Source organism: Lagopus leucura, unplaced genomic scaffold, assembly GCF_019238085.1.
Source record: "Lagopus leucura isolate 7727_CA_CO unplaced genomic scaffold, USGS_WTPT01 Super-Scaffold_100002, whole genome shotgun sequence".
NCBI classification, from domain to species: Eukaryota; Metazoa; Chordata; class Aves; order Galliformes; family Phasianidae; genus Lagopus; species Lagopus leucura.
In genome coordinates, this window is record NW_024962263.1 from 59,549,925 (window position 1) to 59,570,012 (window position 20,088).

The 20,088-nt window shown below is 37.1% G+C and overlaps 1 protein-coding gene across 4 annotated transcripts in view; it reads right to left on the minus strand.

Annotated features, from left to right (window-relative positions):
- The window catches only part of EYA1 (EYA transcriptional coactivator and phosphatase 1), an 88,454-nt gene that overhangs the window by 9,080 nt on the left and 59,286 nt on the right, over nucleotides 1-20,088 (minus strand). For all 4 annotated transcript variants that reach the window (XM_042869989.1, XM_042869986.1, XM_042869987.1 and 1 more), the window contains exons 14-18: nucleotides 4,207-4,265; nucleotides 3,852-4,012; nucleotides 3,564-3,678; nucleotides 3,158-3,279; nucleotides 1,128-1,228 (exon numbers count right to left, since the gene is read on the minus strand). In XM_042869989.1, the coding sequence (XP_042725923.1) occupies nucleotides 1,128-1,228; nucleotides 3,158-3,279; nucleotides 3,564-3,678; nucleotides 3,852-4,012; nucleotides 4,207-4,265 (558 nt within the window). The remainder of the gene's footprint in view (nucleotides 1-1,127; nucleotides 1,229-3,157; nucleotides 3,280-3,563; nucleotides 3,679-3,851; nucleotides 4,013-4,206; nucleotides 4,266-20,088) is intronic.

The following is a 20,088-nucleotide window of genomic DNA, read 5'->3' on the forward strand; positions in this document are numbered from 1 at the left end:
CCCTGATCTTAAATGCAGCTTTTAAAATGTAATCATTTACAGCAGGAAAACATTTCTCTGCAAAGATGAAAGGCATTTCTGAAGGAAAAAGAAGCAAACTGTTCCCGTCCGTCCGCCAAAGGGATATATGAAACTGATGCTCTGCAAAGTGCCGGGACGAGCCGGGAACCTGCCTGAAGTGCTCCAGGGGCACAAACCCCTGATTTCAGAAGCAAAACCAGTCACAGTGCATCTGGTAAAATGTCATCTGAACTAATTAGTTTTACTCTGCCAATCTAGTAACAGTGGAAACAGATATAGAAGCACCGCAGAGATATTTCTGTGCTAAAAGTGAACTTGTGTCAAAGCAATTTACCTTTAAAGGGAAGAAATAAGTGAAATGCTCATTTTCCTACTCTTTCTCTTATTGCTCAAATAGCCAAAATTATGCCTTTTTCCTTCGAGTAAAGACTCTGTATCTGCCTCTCTTTTGGTAGATGAGCAAGGCTATTATTTGCCAGTGGGAAGTTTTGCTTTCTATGGATCTTACTCCACACTGGGAAAAAAATGTATTTTTCCCCCTCTCTCCCAGAGGCAGGGAAAAAAACAATAAATAGACATGCAAATTGCATCCTCTGCTCAATTTACGGAGGTTATGAATGCAGGATAAGACATGAGTATTTACCTGAATACAGAATCCAAGTTACGGTCCCACAAGAAAACTGTTAAACTACTCCAGACCTACATGCATATTCAAGGTGTGACATGTATGTATTTCATCCGGTCAAATTTCACACTGCCTTTGATCAGTAAGAATCACCATTTTTTGCTTATATTCATAACATCCGATGTGGTATTTTGGGATGCCAATGAAAACAGAACTATTAGTTCTTGGCACAAAAACCAGGACCCATTTTCTGGCTCCTTTCTGAAATAAGCCAAATATACATAGCTAGCATAATGTGTCTTTTGGAGAACAGCGGGGCACATTATTATCTAGTTTTACGCAGCTTTCTACCAGATATGATCAAAACATTATATTTCATAAAGCAAAGATATTAAAATCAAATGCCAGTACACGCTGTTGCATATGTAAGAAAGGATAATTTTGGTTTCAGCGTCTTGAAATCTTGAAAAAGGGCCATTACCTTTTTAGCGCCTTGCTCTTCTTCGACACCATCTCCTATAACCACATACACTACTTTTCTTCCAAATCTTTGAATTATTCGCTCAAAACAACTTTCCTTTCCTGAAAAAAAAAAAACAACAAAAAAACAACAAAAAAACAACTAAAAAGGATAAGTGGTGAGGAGATATCACCAAATCACTAGTTAGTATTAGCCTGGACCTCCCCAGTACTTTAATACATAATTATTGCAAGAGAACAGAGAAGAGCCTCTCCTGCAGGATGGTGTACCCAGGCTCATTGCAGCTTTGTTCCTGCCAGAACAGCTGACAGGCAGCCTTCAAATCTGCTCTGAAAGGTCATTTAATGCACACGACATGGTAGATGTAGCGTACCACAGGTCTGCAGTATCACCTTTCTCGTCTCCTACACTAATCTGAGACATGTTTTGGTGGGGATTCCCCCACCAGGAGAATTCTGAGTAGAAATTCTAGCTTTTTCTCCGCAACCTGTGACAAGATTAATCACAGCTCCTGAAACAGTAGTATCCTGACTTAGGAGGTCACAAAAAAGATTTAGGTTTAAATGCCTGTAATCCAATACATGGTCAAGGTCCTTGATCCTGCACTGGGATCCATTAACGTAGCTCATTACTTCAGTGCATAGACCTATGGAAATGATCCCAGTTCTGTACAGTGTTTCAGGCATCGATACTGGGAAGCCAGAATGTAAGTAAATGCCTGCAGTCGAGTTTCCTTAAATGCTATCAGTCTGAAAGATCACATCAGCCCGGCCAAAATGCACGCTTACCTGTGTACCTACTGCATGTCTAGACCAAAACCAGGAAAAGTTGTGTTTTTCAAAATAATTATTTCAGCTACAGGACAATACCAGCATAAGAGCAAATAGATTGGAAATATAAAAAAGATTTCTTGTCAGCAGAGAAACCACACTACTCAATGACATCCTTTAACATTAGCGCCAGGTATAAGGGACCTGCAACACTAGGTTAAAACGGTGCTGAAAAATCATAATCGTGCCACATTACAAAAATCTCCTGATTTCCTGTGACAGTCAGTGACTGAAGACAGTATTCCAAAAGTACTCCTTGTTCTGTGTACTTAAAGTCCTAAATGAATATTTATTACAATGCTTCAGTTAAAAGGTGTAGTATTTGAAGTATTAAAATTGAAAGCTCTAACTCACAAAATTTCTATAGTCAGGTAGAGTGACATTTCCATCTCAGAAATGGTTTTAAATCCTTTACAGTAATGCTTTCAAATTTCTATATAAAATGGTCAACCAAGGTATTTAAAAAAAACAACAACAACAAAACCAAACAAAAATAACCCACCATTTTTTCTTGGCCATTTGAGCTTCCTGTATTACAGATACTTAAGAACACATGAAAAATGTTTTCATGTTGCCAACAATTTTGAGGGAATCTGAGACAGAACAGATACGTCATAATCATGTTAAAAATTACAAGCACCATTGCCATCTGGTACCATGTATTTCTACATACTCAGAATAACATCTTTCATATTGAAGCAGAAAACAGAAATAAACATTTGCCTGGCTGAAGATTATTACAGTCAGTATGAATAAACTTAAATAATTACATTCTGCAGCAAAATATTCTTGCTTCTGGTAAGCTGTTTAACAAAATTTGCTCCAGAAGACATGAAAACGAATGCAGCCAGGTTTACCTTTACAGAATTACTTGTGTTAACCTGAGGTGACTGCATAGGTCTCTACTGACAGCCTACCACAAAAACACCTGCACTGCTACATACACTCACAGTTTTGAGAAAATGTGACACAAAATGATTATATTTCCTCCTAACAGAGGCTGCATCTGTGTTTGTAGAGCTATATGAGGTTCTTTGCAGAGCGCTTTTATGATGTCTTAGCATGAAATGTCCTTTCTGAGATATAACATTAACCCGTATACTTCTAAATATATATTCAAGAATGTGGACTACAATTGCTTTTTATTTAGACTTACTTTTATTGTTTCAAATATAGCACAACATTATAAAAATAGCTCACCTATTTTAGTTGCGCTGTAAATATTCTCTATGGGAAATACAACCCCTAATCCATACAACAAGACTTTTGCCAGAGCTGGAATTAGCTGTGTAGTTGTTACAAGGATATTCACACAATTTGTCCTGTGAAACAGAAAACACAAATATCCTTTTTAACAAAGCAAAGCAAAACAAGGAAAATCTTATCCCTCCCATCAGAATCCTTCACTATTATTATTGACACTTCTCAAAGAAATTTACTATTCTCTGCATTACAGGAGAGCAAGGTACAGAACATCAAGGTTAGATCAGAACAGGGAATGACAAGAAGGACCCCCATAGCAGCATTATGCCCACAAGACCAGGCAACCTCTTCTAAATCAACTGCACACATCTTTACGTTCTGTAACTACCCCATCCATACTCACCTTGAATGAATAAGGGTGAGTGCTTTCAGTGCAAGTGTTAACCAAGAATCCGTCAAAGCTTCAATTTCTGCTCTTAGTTGTAGCCAAGCCTCTCTTTTTGCTGGACCAAGAAGACCTGCGGAGTAGATAAGGGCATGTCTGCACTGAAATTAAGTGACATTCTGTCATTTTCCTTTGCTTTCATTAGTTCAGATACAACTTCCCATACAGTGCAAAAAACAACAACTTAAACTCCTTCCTTTTTACTGGTTCTCATTTAAATCTGTTACATGCTTCATAGTCACTTGCCTCCAACATTGTTTTTGTAGGTATTGTATATTTCTTTTACTCGTCTGTAGCGGAATGCCAATTTTCTCATCCAGTCCACTCCTCCACGCACCCCTGTCGCGAGGCACAAATTAGCGCTGGTGGCAGCTGCGGGAAAGCCATCCGTTCCAAAGTTATAGGTGCTATTTGGAGATAAGAAAACCCCCAAATTAACAAAAAACAACAGGCTACATTCAGCCACCAGCTACTCGCTGCTAGGTTGGAAAGGCTAAAATAGCTAAGAAGACAATGTGCTACTGTAAGCATTACAGCAGTTATCGCTTTCCCAGGGAGAAGCATGCAAAGCAACATTTTACCTTTTTCAGTTCTCTCGTACCTTAAGTCTTGACCATTGTCATCCGAAGACACGTCATCAATGTGAACCTGGTCGCATTCCTAAGGTGACAGAAAGACTTTAGGATTTTCTTGATCTTGCAAATCTTAAGAAATAAAGCTATTAAAAAAAAGTGAACAATCTATTCATCAGGGATATTTTTAATTGTGGAAATCAGTAGATGGCAGTCTTGTTAAAACAACTATTTTACCTATTCCTTGCACTCATTTCTTAGTATGAACGCACACCATCATTAGCTACTACTGTTAAATGGCTTTCCAAAAACACGTTTTTGTGTTTAGAAAGGAAAGTGGTTAAAAACAATTAGCATATGTGTTCCATAAACGTTCTTGTAGCCTTTCAGGTACCTTAAAACATCATGCTGCTCAAAGCTGATTCAGTCAGTGCATAAGTGTAACTGAAACCAGACATTTTGGTAAATGTAACATATTAGAAAAATTAAACCTGATGCTAACCGCCAATGAAATTATGACCTCTGATTGCTGTTGAGCCACACACCAACACAGCCTGAGGCCAGTGTTTCAGAGGAGCGCAGACGAAAAATCTGTTCCTAGTTTGCCATTCATTTGAGAGTTGTGAGTTTCCTTCTCTCTCTTTGGTCTTAGTGCATGAAAGCAGCATGCAAAGATGAAGAAAATCCAAACAGAATAGCCAGATCAAACCATCTTTCTTCAGTGATTTGTATGCAAACTAACACGGCACATTTATAATTAGCTTTGTCCATCACTAAAATTAAAAATCATAATGCATATTGTTTACCCAATAAAAACATCACTATTAACGATTTCAACATTTGGCAGGAAAACAAACAGACCTCTGGCACTGTAGATCAATCTCAATTCAATGCTTGAAACAATAATGGATTTGAGTTACTTTAATAATTTCCTCTTCTCTCACTTAATGTGAAATCCTATAACAAACATAATCTATTTTAAATATGAAAATATTGCAATCCTTTATTTTTGTGTTACTGCTTTCCTCTGAACAAATTTTTCTCTCTCTATGGATTTGTGAGGAAGGGAGGGAAGACAGAAGTGGAAAGAAACTCAAACCAGCTGTTCCCTAACAGAATTAAAATCATGACCCTCAACCCTTTTTCTAAAACATCTATTTTCCAGCCAACCCTCTCCCAGCAAGCAGCAAGCTCCAAGGAGGAAAAGACTTTGACCCTGTAACCTTCTCCTCCTCTCCTGAGGTCAACAACCTCAGATAAGAAAAAAGCTGAAGAAATCTATTTAGCCTCACATGATGGCTGTGATTTCTAGATTTTTAAAAACATGGGTTTAGGAAAAATACACCAGAAACTTTTCAAATGATTTAGAAGAGCCATGTGTGGTCTTTTGCACATCTACAACTTACTCTGATGCACACTCTTGGGTACTTTATGCATTAATGGCTCATGCTAGATGAAGAGGTAAAAGCAACCATCACAGGAAAGACAAAGGCACATTTGGTCATATTTAACCACTATGTCATGAATTTCCTTCAAAGGCAGACCAAATGCACTAGATGTACAGATACAGCTGAAATTACAAGTGTGAACATATGTTGCAAGGCTTTGAAAAGCAACTTGGCTACAGAAATTCAGAAGCTTCTTCAGCAAGCTCTCAAATTCACAGAAAATACTTTTTTTAAAATTTAAAACAGAAAGGAGTTTCCCATTCAAATGCCTGTGAAGAATTCAAGTGTGAACTGAGAAGAAGCAAATGAAGGCGCACCTTCCTGAGTCTGTGAGTTTCCCATTTTAGTTTCTCTTCCACTGCTCACTGACTAACCTATGGCTCCATCCATAGAAAATTTTAGCTTGTCAATGTAGCAGTGAAAACTATCAAGTTAATAGCCTCCTCTCTCAGTATGGAAATGATGAATGACAACTGGAAAAAGTTGCTGGAGGATTCAAAATAGAAATTTTGGAAAAAGAGACAATTTCTTTTTTTTTAGCAACCACAAAACTAAAGGAAGGAGTAGAAGATCATCTTAAAAGCAAGTCTGAAAGAAGGAATAATTCTTACAAACTTCAGAACTCAATTATCTCAGGTAAAAGACAGGAGTAGAAAGGATGAAACTATTATATCTTAGATCCCACAGTCAGAAGTGGCCTGAGGACCTGGATGCAAGGTCATGGGGCCATCACAAACACTTGGACACCTTTCTCTTTTCATATAACCTACTAAATCTACTCAGCATGTAGAAAGTGAGAACTAAAATGATGCATTAAAAACAGAATCATCATACTGAAAGAAAGAGGGATTTTGGAGAGACAAACCTGGAAAAGAAATTAAAACCAAAAAACGGTGGTGTAAAAGCAAAGGAACTATCAAGAAAGCAAGCAAAGCGAAGAAAAGGTCATAAACATCACAAATTTCAGGTGAAACATTGCAAATAATGGAAAGGAATAGTGTCCTCTCGTCAATAGTCAAAGCAGAAAAAAGTCAAGCCATGCAGAGAAAGAAGAGAATTCAAAGCACAAGAGATGAGCATTATAATTTGGACAAGACTGAAGACAAATCTGACTGACGCTATGTTACAACTAGACAGTGCACAACTGGTTTTGCTCCTCTTGAGTGGCAGGACACAGCTTTCAGGCTGTGAGATCCGAGTGCCAGGTATTTTTTCCACTCTGCCTAGCTGACCTGGACTTTGGGTTGGTGAGTGATGGATGCATTTCTAAACCCCTGAGCACAGGAAGGAAAAAACTATCATTTAATAACTGTTCTTTTAGCAGGGAAGTTATTTATCAATAACTCTCCAAATTAGCCAATTACTTGTCCGTTGTTAATTGATCTGTCCCATCTTTCCTTTTCAACACCTCGTGTTTGCTTTCATCTGCTTTCTTTGTGCAGAGCATTTTGTTCTTGAGCAAAAACAACTACTTGAGACACCGTCCAGTTCTCTGGTTAGGTGCAACATTTTAAAACAGTAGCTCACTCAATATGCATCATAATCACAGGTATGCTAAAATGGAGTTTTACACAGACCAGCAGATAAAGCATACATTTCCAAAAAGTACATTTTTGAAAAAATGTATTGTTCTACATATGAGATAATAAAAATAAAAAGGCTCACCAAATCCTTGTTTACTACCTCCAAGATTTTCTCTGATGGGAACCAGTTTAGGACTAAACTAGGCCTACCATTTTAATACTTCTACAGATATATTTAATACTTTCGTAAGATTTTCATAGGAAATATAGTACTGGTATTCACCCTTCACTTTCTCTGGCAGAGTTATTTCTGAAATTAATATTGAAAGTCCCTGTAGATACACCATAAATTCATATTATTCATGCAGTATTTTATTATGTATTTTATTATGATATAATCAATTTAGCAGTCAGATCTAAAGTAGAACATTAAAATTGCTGCAACCACTTTTAAAAAATAGGCTGAATTGGCATGTGAGAAGCAAAATATCCTGTGTCTTATGTATAAAGATTATGCAACAAACTGTGTTTTGCTCCTAAAGGTGCTGACTTTGCAACTTCAATGCATCCAATCTGAAATCTTCATGAGGGACAGTGATGACATTTTTACACCGCACATTTGCCCTTCTAGCCAGCAGAGACAGATTTGCCCATGGAATGACTCAGACAGCCCAATTGGGACTCCTGTGACTTCCACTGAAAGGACGTTATTCCCTTACAACAGTGGTAATAGAAGACAGGAAAGTTGCATTAGAAAACACCATCCTAGAAAGCCAAGAAGGCTGATGCGATAATGTTTGCTCAGTGTTGAAAATATGCTCTGTGAAGAGGAGCAGTACTGCCCTTCATAGAGATACATGTGAGACAGGTGCAGAGCCAAGTTGCACAGGCTAGGAACATCAAACTAGGAACATCAAATTGCTGTCCCACAGATAAGCTTCCCCCTCCCTTATAGCTAAGGCCAGAAATCACAGAGCACACACCTGGATCGATTCTTCTTGGTCAGTTTTCTGAGAAATCAGAACACTGACTTGCTGGCTCTGCAGGGATGGACAGGAACTGATGCTTGGGACAGCAGCCAGGCTGCACAACAGGGCTGCCTCAAGTAAGCACTCCCTGGAAACTGGGGCTCCTTGATCAAAAGGCTTCATGGAAGAACTGTGCTTTATTACATTTGCATTTAATTGTAAAGAGAGACAACAGAGCTTTTCAGTACAGGAATGGCAGCATGAAAGAGAACAAGCTGTGAAATACAGGTGGATTTTTAAAAGCCTTGAGGGAGACCCCCAAAAAATTGTCATGGAACAGAAAGGAAATATTTCATACACATATTTAAAGTATGGATGAGGGAGAACACAAGGTAAGTGACACAGAAACATTAGATACTTGCTTACAGAATGTTCAAAGCATGCATGCAGATTAGCCTAGGGGAAAATGAGAGTGTCAGTACGTACAACTTCACAATGTACCCACAATAGCTCAGGAAGTTACTTTCTACGTTGCCCTTCTCTCACACAGCTGCTTGTCTTCCTCAGAACTTCCAATGCCATAATGGGTAGCTTAGCTTGACACACATCTGCAGCAGCTAAGTTAAACCAACAGAAGTTTCACAGAATAACCAAGACTTGTTTCTACATTCCCTTTCATCAGCTCTGCTCTGATGCTTGAACCAACAGCAGATGTGCCTGCAGAAACTCCTTAAAACGGCAGCAGTTGTTTGCTAAGTTAAAATACATCTCCAGTGAAATGCACTAAGCCAAAGAAAAGCTGCAGTTGAAAATTAACAACCAGATGAGTCTAGCGTAAATCCTGTATATGGAAGCTTTTGTCTTCTCCCTCCTCCCTTCCCAAGGCGTTTGCTAACTCCTTCCTGCTCACTTCTCTTTTTCGTTTTTGTATGATGAGTCAAAGACTTCTAGAGATGCTCCAGTCATCATTTACAGCTTTCAAAATGCCTGATCCTACACAGCCTGCTGTAAATGTTACTTTAAACTAACAGGATCTTCACAAAGATTCATATGCAAAGCATTAAGTTATGGCAGAAATGTTCTGCAAATATTTATATTACTTTGCTCCTTCTCTACCACCCATCAAGTTGTGCACTTCTGCCATAACTGCGTAAAATATACCTTACTACTCAATTTACTGTAGGAAAATTAATAATAATAATAAAAAAGAGATTAAGGCTGTTACAGGAGTTCCTCTTATCTCTGCCAATACCGCATGCCAAGTGCAGTGATGCAATGGCTAGAATGCTGAGCCTTTACATTTTCATGTTACAAAACTAATAAAATAAAGCTAGTAATTTTGCTGTCTTTGAATAAACAGTAGGTAGGATAACCCCGGACAAGTTTGCACATTATGAAAAAGAATAATGTGAATAATATTATGAACATAACCTCAAAGGATGCCAAAGTATTACTGTTCCTAATCTCCTGACTATAGCTGAAACACATTTTCATATTTTCTTAATATTCCTAATTTACCGTGAGAAAACCAACACCATACTGTCAAATAATTGTTTCAATACTTCAGTGGACAAAGTAAAATGACAGGGAGGGGAAAAAAAAAACAACAACCCCCAAAGTCCCAAAACAACAACAACAAAAAGCCCCAAACATTCAGAACAAGCTATTTTCATTTTGCCTTTACATCAGCATGTCCATTGAGAAGACCTGGAAGCTGGCCAACTCACAGGAAATGACTGCTGGATTCTCTGTTCCTCTCGTATCTGTCATTATGCAATTATATACACTGCTTCATTTTCCCTACTGAACGGTAGAGAAATTTGGTCATGTACATGTGAGAACAGATCTGGCATAACAAGTTAAAGCTGCAATCCTTTATAAACCTGGAGCATCTGAAAAAAACCCTCAATTAAAAGAAAAAAATCCTCAAGTGTATGTTGTGGTGTTTAACGCAGCTTTTTATGACATCTCTGTGTATGTCTCTTTCTGAGACCAGAAATATGCATTTAAGGTTAGTATCGGCCCCACAAATACTCTGCACTTCTACAAACCATCACAGTGCGCTTCTCTGGGAAGCAGGCTTACAGATCATCAGGGAATATTTTTCCAAGCAACAATTGCTTATTCCAAAACTATATGGTGAATGACATTTTTAATCACAAAGTAATTGATTTCTACTTACACCTGATTACTCCAACTAATCTCTATTGTACTTTCAGCATTCAAAGATCACAACATAATTTAACTGCAGCCATTAAACTCAATCAGTATATCTCAATTTTTTGCTTGACTAGAAGGACAGCAATACCTCTAATACATGTGCAAGTCAGAAAATCAAAGTAATACATCATACCTGTATACCTACATATGCCCAGCCGGTGCAAAATACCCTTCTACTGTACTTGCTAAACATAAAAAGAACACTACACTTCCTTTCAAGCTGAGGTAATAAAGGCTTAAGTGCTGAACTTCCTAACCCATCATTCTGGAATGCCTGCTAACGTACAACATAAATCCATGTGAAAAAGCAGAGACTACGGTTCGCAGGTTCTCAATGCTGGCACTCAATTGGCAGGACCTGTCATCTCTGTCTAGCCTGCACTTTGTGACCCTAACATTTTCTCTTCTTTCCCACCACAATTATTCTGCACTGAAGAAAAAAGGTGCAGATTACCTGTGGGCCGGGCACAGGATATGAAGAACAAAGAGTTCTTGAAATACACTTCATTCTGTCCAACAGTTTGTGGATGAACAGTCAAAGAATTAAATCGGGCTGTGAAGAATTTCAAAACACTCCCATTTTAAACTTAGGACTATAAAGAGACAAAACACAGCAACCAAAACCCCCCAAAATCACAAACCGCCTTTCGCAGTTACAATACCACATCAAAACAAAGACATAAAGCACTTAGCTATGAAAAAATGTAAAATTAATATTATAAACATGGAAGACTAAGAACTGAACAAACTCGTTGTAGGAGATGGTTCAGAAGTTCTCTAGTGCACTGGACACACAGTTGTAGAACACAACAGAGCCCATTCTTTTCTAATAAAAATTGATTAAAATCCAATTTTGCTTGGTCACATGAACAACTGCGTTGGGATTAAATATGATACTCCTAAAGTAAACAGTATTTGCTCCAAAATAAATACAGATTTTATTATGCAACTTTATTGCAGTAGCTACACTAAAATCAAGGTTTACATTTTCATTTCAACTGCACCTTGTAACTGGGAGAATCCAATTTAAAATAAAACATGATCTAAAGAAATACTTTTACAGCAACCACGATGTGCCAGTTACATTCCCACAGCTAAAGAAAACTGTGTTTTGCTAGTTTTCTTTAGCTCACATACGTAAAGAAGTACTTCAAGAACTGACATCACTTTGTATACAATTAGAATACTTCACAGTATACCCAACATTAAGATCTTCGCATTTTCTGTTGAAAACACATATCAAACTGCAAAATCATACCTCAGGACAATCACAGTAAGTGCTGTCCTCTAAACCCCTGTAACTTCTCACTTGCTCTATGATGCAGTGTGTCAGCCCAACAATAAATTCTTGCTAGAACTCTGACAGAAAAATCTGTTATCCTATTTCCATATATTTTGTAGGATAAGACAAGGCAAGAGGAGTGCGTCAGAGGAAAAATTTTACCAGACAGAAAAGGCTAAATATGACTCGAGTTTATCTGTTTGAAGAGCCTGAGTCACTCCCAGAAAGGACAGCATTAGGTTCAAAATGTCAAATTTACTTTATTTTCAAAGTTCAACACTTCACATTATAAATACCTTCTTTATGACATGATTCATGTTATCTACAGATATATATTTCTGAAAAAAAAAAAAAAAAAAAAGACCAACTACCTATGACTAATGAAAGCCACTGAAAATAAAATACGAACATATTTAAAGAAGTAACAAGAGTCATGAACCTGGTCAGCATGTCATAAATTATTTCCAAATGTACCAACTTGAAAGTACACTTTCAGGAGCACATACCTTTTTTTTTTTTTCTTTTTTTTTTTTTAAACTATGTGCTGAAGTTTTTTTTCAAATATATTTAAATTTCAAACAATTACAAAATAATAATAAACTAAAATCACAAAATGACTGAAGTTTTCATGACAGCCTGAAAGCAATGTTGCTCCTCTCAGGAGATGAGAGTTTTCTTACTGTTCACATGGAAGCTCTTCACAAGAAGAGATTTCAGCTCTCTCTCAATTCTGTGTGACCATTTCAACATATGGTGCCTTGGTGCTATTGATTTTACTTGTGTTTAAGTGAAAGCTACAATACTTTGGGCTAGTGAGTCTCCCAGCCCTGTAATTCTCTGCTAACCAAGACTGGGATTAAAGTTCTTTGCAATAACCTTTTGAGCACAGGCAGATAAAAGTTTAAAAGTTTTGCTCTGATGGACAGCCTGAAGAGCTTTGCACAATGCTGCTTTTTTCTCCCTCCTTTTCTTTTCCTCCCCAGATGCTGCTGGGCAGATGTTGATCCCTATGCTATTGCTCAGCACAAGAAGCAGGGAGTCAGCTGAAGCAACGCTGTCTTGCCCAGCTGAAGCAGAGGATGACATCTATTTTGCCAAAGCTCTGGGGATGCTAGCTGGCTAGGCAGGATCTTTAGGGCTCCTGTACAGCATTTACATTGACACAAAGGGAGAAGCAGCAGGGAGGTAAATTAGGTGGTAACTAATGCTATGAACTTGGTAGGCTATCATGCATTTCAGCTGAGCTACACGTGAGTGAAGATTGCTCCATCTGATTCTCTTGAGAAAGGAAATCATACAGGGCTAATTTTCAGTAGCACTTAATGTGAAGGTGCTCTTCTCCAATCCCATGAAAGGAAAGAACTTATGTGGTTAATAGCTGCATAAGCCTGTAGGAATGATTTTCTCACAAAACCTATGGAGGTGCTATTATTCCTAATACTCATACTCATGAACCACAGCAGTGCATTCCACAAGAGCCAGGCATCATGCATTTCAGATGGGCTTTGCACTCATCAGCAAAGCCACAGTTCTGCCTACAAACACTTTGTCTCCCTTTTCGGTTCATTTACCTACAGCTACAGGAACAGCCTAATTTAGCTCAACATTCATGAAGCAGAATTTCATGAGCTTTCTGCAAGTCACCCATGGTTGCAGTATCATGTACTTGAAAAAATGTTTCCAGTCACTCCCTCACTTACATATCAGGAAAAATTCCTTACTTTAGTTTGTATTTCCTTTCCTTTCTTTACTTTCTTCCTGCAGTGAAACTGAGCTTTTCTTGGATTGCTACTGTGGAAAACCAAATGCAAATGGGCTTTGTGTCTCAGCTCAAATGCGCTAAGATAAGATAACTTTACTGCTTTGCCTGCTAGAAGGGAGTTCACAGTCATTGATTCATTAGAAAATGAAAATTCTGACCCTTCAAAGGACTTGAAGTACCTTAAAAATTAGTTTTGTATCTAAACAGAAATACAGCACTGTAAAACAAACAAACAAACAAAAACCTCTTTACTGAAGTTCTTGAAATTATCACGTTTTCCTAGAAATCTCTATTGCTGAAGACAACCTGTCGAAAGTTAAATCATGGAATCCTCATGAAGTACATCTAGCCACAGTCTGGTCAGGAAGTTCCTGTTACAGACACTGCAAACATCAGGATGCACTCTTTATTTCAGTCAAAATGAGACAAGGCATTTTTGAACAGATATTCCCCTGTAGGCTCCTGAGTGACTCAGTCTCTATTCTGGATGACCAGGAATTAGGACAGCAGGAATTAGGACAGCTGCCATCCTTAAAGTATTTGGGAGTGAGAGGGAGATAACTCAGCCAGTTCTATTTGAAGTGTTCTCTGCAACCATACATTATATCTCATCAGCAATAAACTGTTTTCAACAGCCTGGCCTGTAATACAACTATTTTTTTCAGTCTGACTGCCCAGAAATCTATTTTCAGCATGCTCTACATTCCTTCCTACCTATTTTTGTAATAGCTGGCTGCAGTTGTTTCTTATTCAACATCCAGGTAACCACTTGGAAAGTAAAGTGTTCACCAAGACTCACTAGGATCCATCTTCCAAGCCAGACTAACTTTGCCAAAATCAGACAGATGCCTCAAGGAAACCAACTATTTGTTGTAGAACAAGACCTAGTGATCCAAGTATGAACTTCTGTCCTAGTCTTCATTACTAAATGAAGACCATACTGCAAAACCTATCACTTTATGACAAGCTGGACTGTTATATTCCCAACACTAGAGTTATTAGCAATAAATATTCACACAACCAACATGAATGATTACATTCAACAGCCATCAAGAGCTGATTCTGTTCTTCTCAGCTGCATTGCTATCATGCTCTCTTGAAATCTACTTTCATACAAAAATATTTATTTCACAGACTGGCTTCTAAACATCTCTGAGGAAGCCATTTACATTATGAAGAAATCAACCTGACATGTTTCCAACCTGAGAGAAACTTTAAAGTAATGTTCTTAAGAAATTTATTTTCTTTTGGTATCATCTTAGTCAATATTTACTTCTTAGTCAGTAAATCCACCTGTTTACTTCAAGAGGTGCTAATCTCCACCCATCAACAGCACTGTCTCTCTGTGCTAGATAAATATTTTTTTATCTGACTTTGACACAGCCTGGTTGATTTTCTTTGCTGGTACATCACTGGTGAACTCAGCACAACAAAGCAAATTCATCTCATAGTGTTACACTGAGGTCTTGTATTGTTCTGAGTATAGTTTGCAAACAAAACGTTTCAAATAGAACTGGGGCAATTGTACTGGAGAGAAACAAAAGAACAGGAAGCACTCTAAGATGCCATGTTTACATCTTAAACAGCTCCAAATAAAAAACATCCGTACCCAAACAGTAACATTCCCCTCCATCTTTCAACAAGTTTCTTTATGAATGACTGAACAATTTAAACCCATAAAGTTACCGCATGATTTTTGCATTAATTTCTATACAACTTCACTACTCATCTCAAAGGGGTGATGATACCTGCTCTAAGGGAGGTGCTGCAGATGGAACCAATGATTTTATCATTGAAGCATTCTGAAAGACTGTCACAAACAGAATCTAAGTGCAGTAACTGTTGATGGCAATTAAGTTCATTAATATGTTAACTCATCCTCCATCACATTTTCCTTTTCATAATATTATCTCAAAAATCAAAGAAGTTAATAAAAAGGGATACTGGGAAATTTTAAACATTATGAATGTTATAGTATTAACTAAGAATTATAATAATTAAACATCCAATCAAAGGAAAAAATTCTCCTTTCTCTTGAATTATTCTGATTTGTACATACAAATATTTTATGTTATCACAAGAACAACGCTATAAATCTGCAATAAATTTACTGATCTCAGAAGAATTATTTTACACCCCTGCAACTGAAAACCAAGAAGTCTCATTTGCTTTATGAGCAAGAGAAATGGGAGCTATTAAACAATACACACACACTATCAAAAGTAGTTTTCTTTGGAACAGCAGCACTTAAAGGAGCAAGGCTCTGATTTACTGTTGTTCTGATTTTTTTCTTTTATAATGGGTTATCCCGTTTTGTAAACACAATTTGTCACCAACACCAGCCAGAGTTCTCTGTAACTACTTTTTGCCTTTCTTTCAGATCTGTTATCCCTGCTGAGAGAATCTACTAAAGAAGAATTTTTCATACTGACACCAACTGTAGTCTTGCTGTGAATAACCACATTCCCATAAAAATCATTCCATTTATTGCAAAGTTGTTGGCAGACCATAGGAATAATAGTCAACTCAGGAAACCTTTTATCCTGAAATCACATAGCTTAACCCCTTACGTGATCATATGAAGTTGATGTATAAAAGCCGTATTACCAAAGTGCTTGTTTAATGCTCTAGTCAAAGCATTTTTGTTGCTGGCAAGCTTTTAAAATAATGTTTTCACAGTATTTTTTTAATTAAAAAAAAAAAAAAAAAAAGACTGATGCAGAATAAACCAAGCAGTATTCATTTTTTTCTTAATATACAAGGTTATATTTAAAGTTATAGAGTCTTTCCATCCTTTTCCAACCCTTACTTGTAGGTAATTAGAGATGAGTTTTTACTTTATTCATTTGGACAAGTCCAATGGGACAAGTCCATAATGGGATTTTTGAATTTGTAAACCTATTTTTAAGAAACATATACACCTTTTTTTTTTTTTTTTTCCCAATAAACAAGTATTGGAATATTTTAAACCCTTCAGTTAGAGAAGATTCTTAGAACATTGTAATTGTTGCTGCAGTTGGCTCTCCTCCATTCCCAGCAAAGTTAGGGAACAAGTTATTCCCCTGTGTATCCAAACTTTACATTTGCAGTGCGAATATGTAAAGTATGTGAAAGAAAAAGAGGAGATCCTTTAACTGATTGAAAAGATTTTCTACAGTTCAAAGGATCATTTGCTTAGCTATATCCAATCTTTCTTGTGGCAAGAGCATTTCAGCTAAGCTTAGCATTCATGTCAGCAGTCTGAGTTCTGCTGTCACTGAATGTTTAAGAGCTATAACCTCACAGCTGCACAGTACTGCGGGTGACGTTCAGAAACACAGCAATGACTGCCTGGACTGCTCAGGTCTGACTGAGCAAGGATCATGGAAAAAATAAAGCAAAAACTCTGTTACCTCAATAACTTACTGTTTCTTTTGTTAAGCTTTCCATTTACATTTCTTAAATCCTCTTTAAATACTCACACTTTAACACATTACAACCGCGTTAGCTCATTTCAGAACTGCCCAGCTTCCTGACCATATCTAAAGTCAAACTTTCAAAATAAAATTAACAGAAGTCAAACTTTATTTTAAAACACAGAAAAATAGAAGTGATACTGCAGTAAGTGAAGGGAGCAATCCCCTCCCCCCTTTCTTTAAAGTTTCATTAGACCATTGAACTGGATGAAATTCAGATAGAGGCCTTATTGTAACCACACTGAAACAGTAGAAATCTCCTGAGACCATGAAACTCAAACATTTTGGGAACCGACTTCAACCACTCCTTTCGTGCTTTTTAAAGGAAAATGAATGGAAGACGTTTCTTAATTTTTATCCCTGTAACAACATTTGAATATGATTAAAAAAAAATAAAGAAACAGCACAAACAAATCTGTTTAAAATACACACGTGCAGATCTTCTTACAATTTCAACTACAGTCATAGTTGTCATAAGTAAACAGCCCAGCACAAACTGCATGATATCTCTCAAGACACCAGACGACTGCAGCAGTTACATTACAAATTCATGCTAAAATTACACTGAGGTTGATAGAAACAACCTCCCATGCAAACTGCTGATACGGATTCAAATGTTTGTATTTATGTGAAGATTGGCTAACATGCTCTCAGTCTGAAAAATGGCACGTAAGACCAGCTTTCCTAAAATTCTTCAGATATTAAGCCACTTAAAACATCAACTCAAATAATGTGAACCTGAGGTTTGCTGTTTTAAATAGTACCCATATCAACAAGGGGACAATTTTTTGGAAGAAACTATGTTCTTTCTCTAGTTTATCTTCTGTGCACTGGAAAAGTTCACTTATAGGGAAAAAAAGAAAAAGAAAAAAGAAAGGTTTGCTTGCAAGTGGTTGAATCAGCATAAATTAACTGTGTTACATGATCAGAAAGTGTGGACTGGGAAAGATATTTGAGTGTAAATTAATATTGAACTTAGCTAGAATAATTTTCTCTACAGTGTTTGCAGCTGCACCAGGGATGTGAGTGGCTGTATGAGATTTTACACATCTGTCAGCTAAACCAGAAATCCAAACACAAAAACTACTGGTCAGGAATGTCATTTGAATTTGTGAAATTTTACTTAGATTTTTTGGTTATTAAGCAATAATGGATTATTTCAGGAACTTATGAACGTGTTATGAATCAGTCATAACTAGAGAATGTACAGCTATAGTAGTAGACAGATTTTTGCTCCAGTGATATGCATAATGTTTAGAGAAAATGTAAAAAACATTTTATTCACATCAGTTCTCTGACATACTAGAAGCTGAAAAGTGTCCACAAAAGAATAAGTGGAAAGCAACACATTAATTAATAGCAACATTAACTGCTTTTACCATTAGTAGCAACTGTGTACTCATTCATTTGACATCAGTTTCTATTATTTCAGACTTCTGGGATGAGTTAAATAATAAAAAGAGCCTATTAAAATCTGAAATGACACTTCTAGCACTAAAAGGCCTTCTGGATGAATCCCTGAAGAACTATTACCTGGTTTTGGAACCAACATGCTGAACCATCACACAGCGTATCATGTTTGTGCTTAGGGCAAGGTTTGCACTGCAGAAAAAGCTCTGTAGCAAGTAGCAGGGAAGCTGCAATCTTTCAAAAGGAAGAATTCACTAAGGGCAAGAGTTTATATGGGTCAACAATGTAGCAAGTCAGTGTTTTGAAATCTGATAATGGATTATCTACAAAAGTAAAGTTGTTGACTGCACTATCTCTTCATTGCCTTTGAGTCTTAGGCTTTTTTAGAGCAATTTGTTTCATTATTTATTATAGGAGAATTTTTAAAGCACTATGACATCATTTATTAAATAAGAAATTGTATGTTGTGGTCCAGAGGACAGAAACTGATGTTTCTAATGCTTTTCTTGCAATGAAAGCTGCCAAACCCAGGGCTGGTCTGTGATTCCAGTAACAGACCCTGCCTACACACTGCTTTAACACTGATAATCACATTGACTTCCAGATACCTTACTGCTGCCCTTCAGTACAGAATCTCCTGGACTGGCAAGTGCTTGCAACTGTTTCCTCAGAACCCAGCTATCATCAGCAGGCACTACTGTAGCCACCAAAAACACGTCAAAATTAGATATTTTGTTTCCTGGAAAGGGCACAAGAAATTTCATTCTTTTACTTGAAGGAAGACATCTGAATATGCAATTTGGGCAAAACATTTTGTTATCTGGTAATAATTACTTAATACCACCAAGAATTAGTTTGTTGCCACTCACAAATCTAATCAGCACATACTCCACCAAAATATGCTATACTGGGCAATTTGCATATCAATGCATTTCATCCCCATGCATGTCTAACTGATGTTTAGCTCATTTGTATTGCAGCAGTATCTAAACATCACAAACAGAAGCTGTGCTACAAGATGGTAGAGTACATGGATTTCATTCTGATTATCAGTCCACAAACAGAGACACTAAAACACTGCAGTCATTGGTGAAGAATGACTTCTTCTCTAAACACATTTTTGTCCCTCTTGCTTAAAGAAATGAACTTTATTTGAAATGTGTGATAGCTTGAACTTGAACAACTGCAATTTACCAAAATAACAAATAAATAATTAAAAACAAAAACAAAAACAAAAACAACGCAAACCAAATCCACTAGAAAAGTTTTCTTGGAAAACTGTTATCCCCCCTCCTTTTTTTTTTTTTTTTTGCATTGTTTGAATACATTCATTTTCTCACCATATCAGCAGAGAGTATGTTTTTGCTGGAGTGTTTCTAGTAAGACATTAAAGAGACCAAGCAGAAGGATTATCAGAGAGTCAACAACTGATACAATGCAACAATACAATACGCAGCAAATACTGCAACCACCAGACTCAGCTGTGCCCTTTTCCTGTGTCCTTTCCCTCCTGAGTTCTTTCTGATGGAATAATCACCCTTGTATCTGTAGATACCATCCTTATCATCCTCCTTATCTATAGACAAAGGGATTCACGTGTGCAAAGTAGTGACAACCACAAAAACAAACATCATGCCGCTACACAAAAATGTATGCAAAATAAGAACAACCAAAAGCTGCTTTTTAATAATGTCAGCAAAAGCTTATCTTCTAAACATAGAGGGTGTAAAGCATGGCCTCAACCACAAAACAATTTTGATCTGATTTCTTTTATGCAGAGGAGCTGAGCAAGTTTTTCCCATGGTGACCATGCCTTGCCAATCCTCCTTCTCCACTTCTCCAC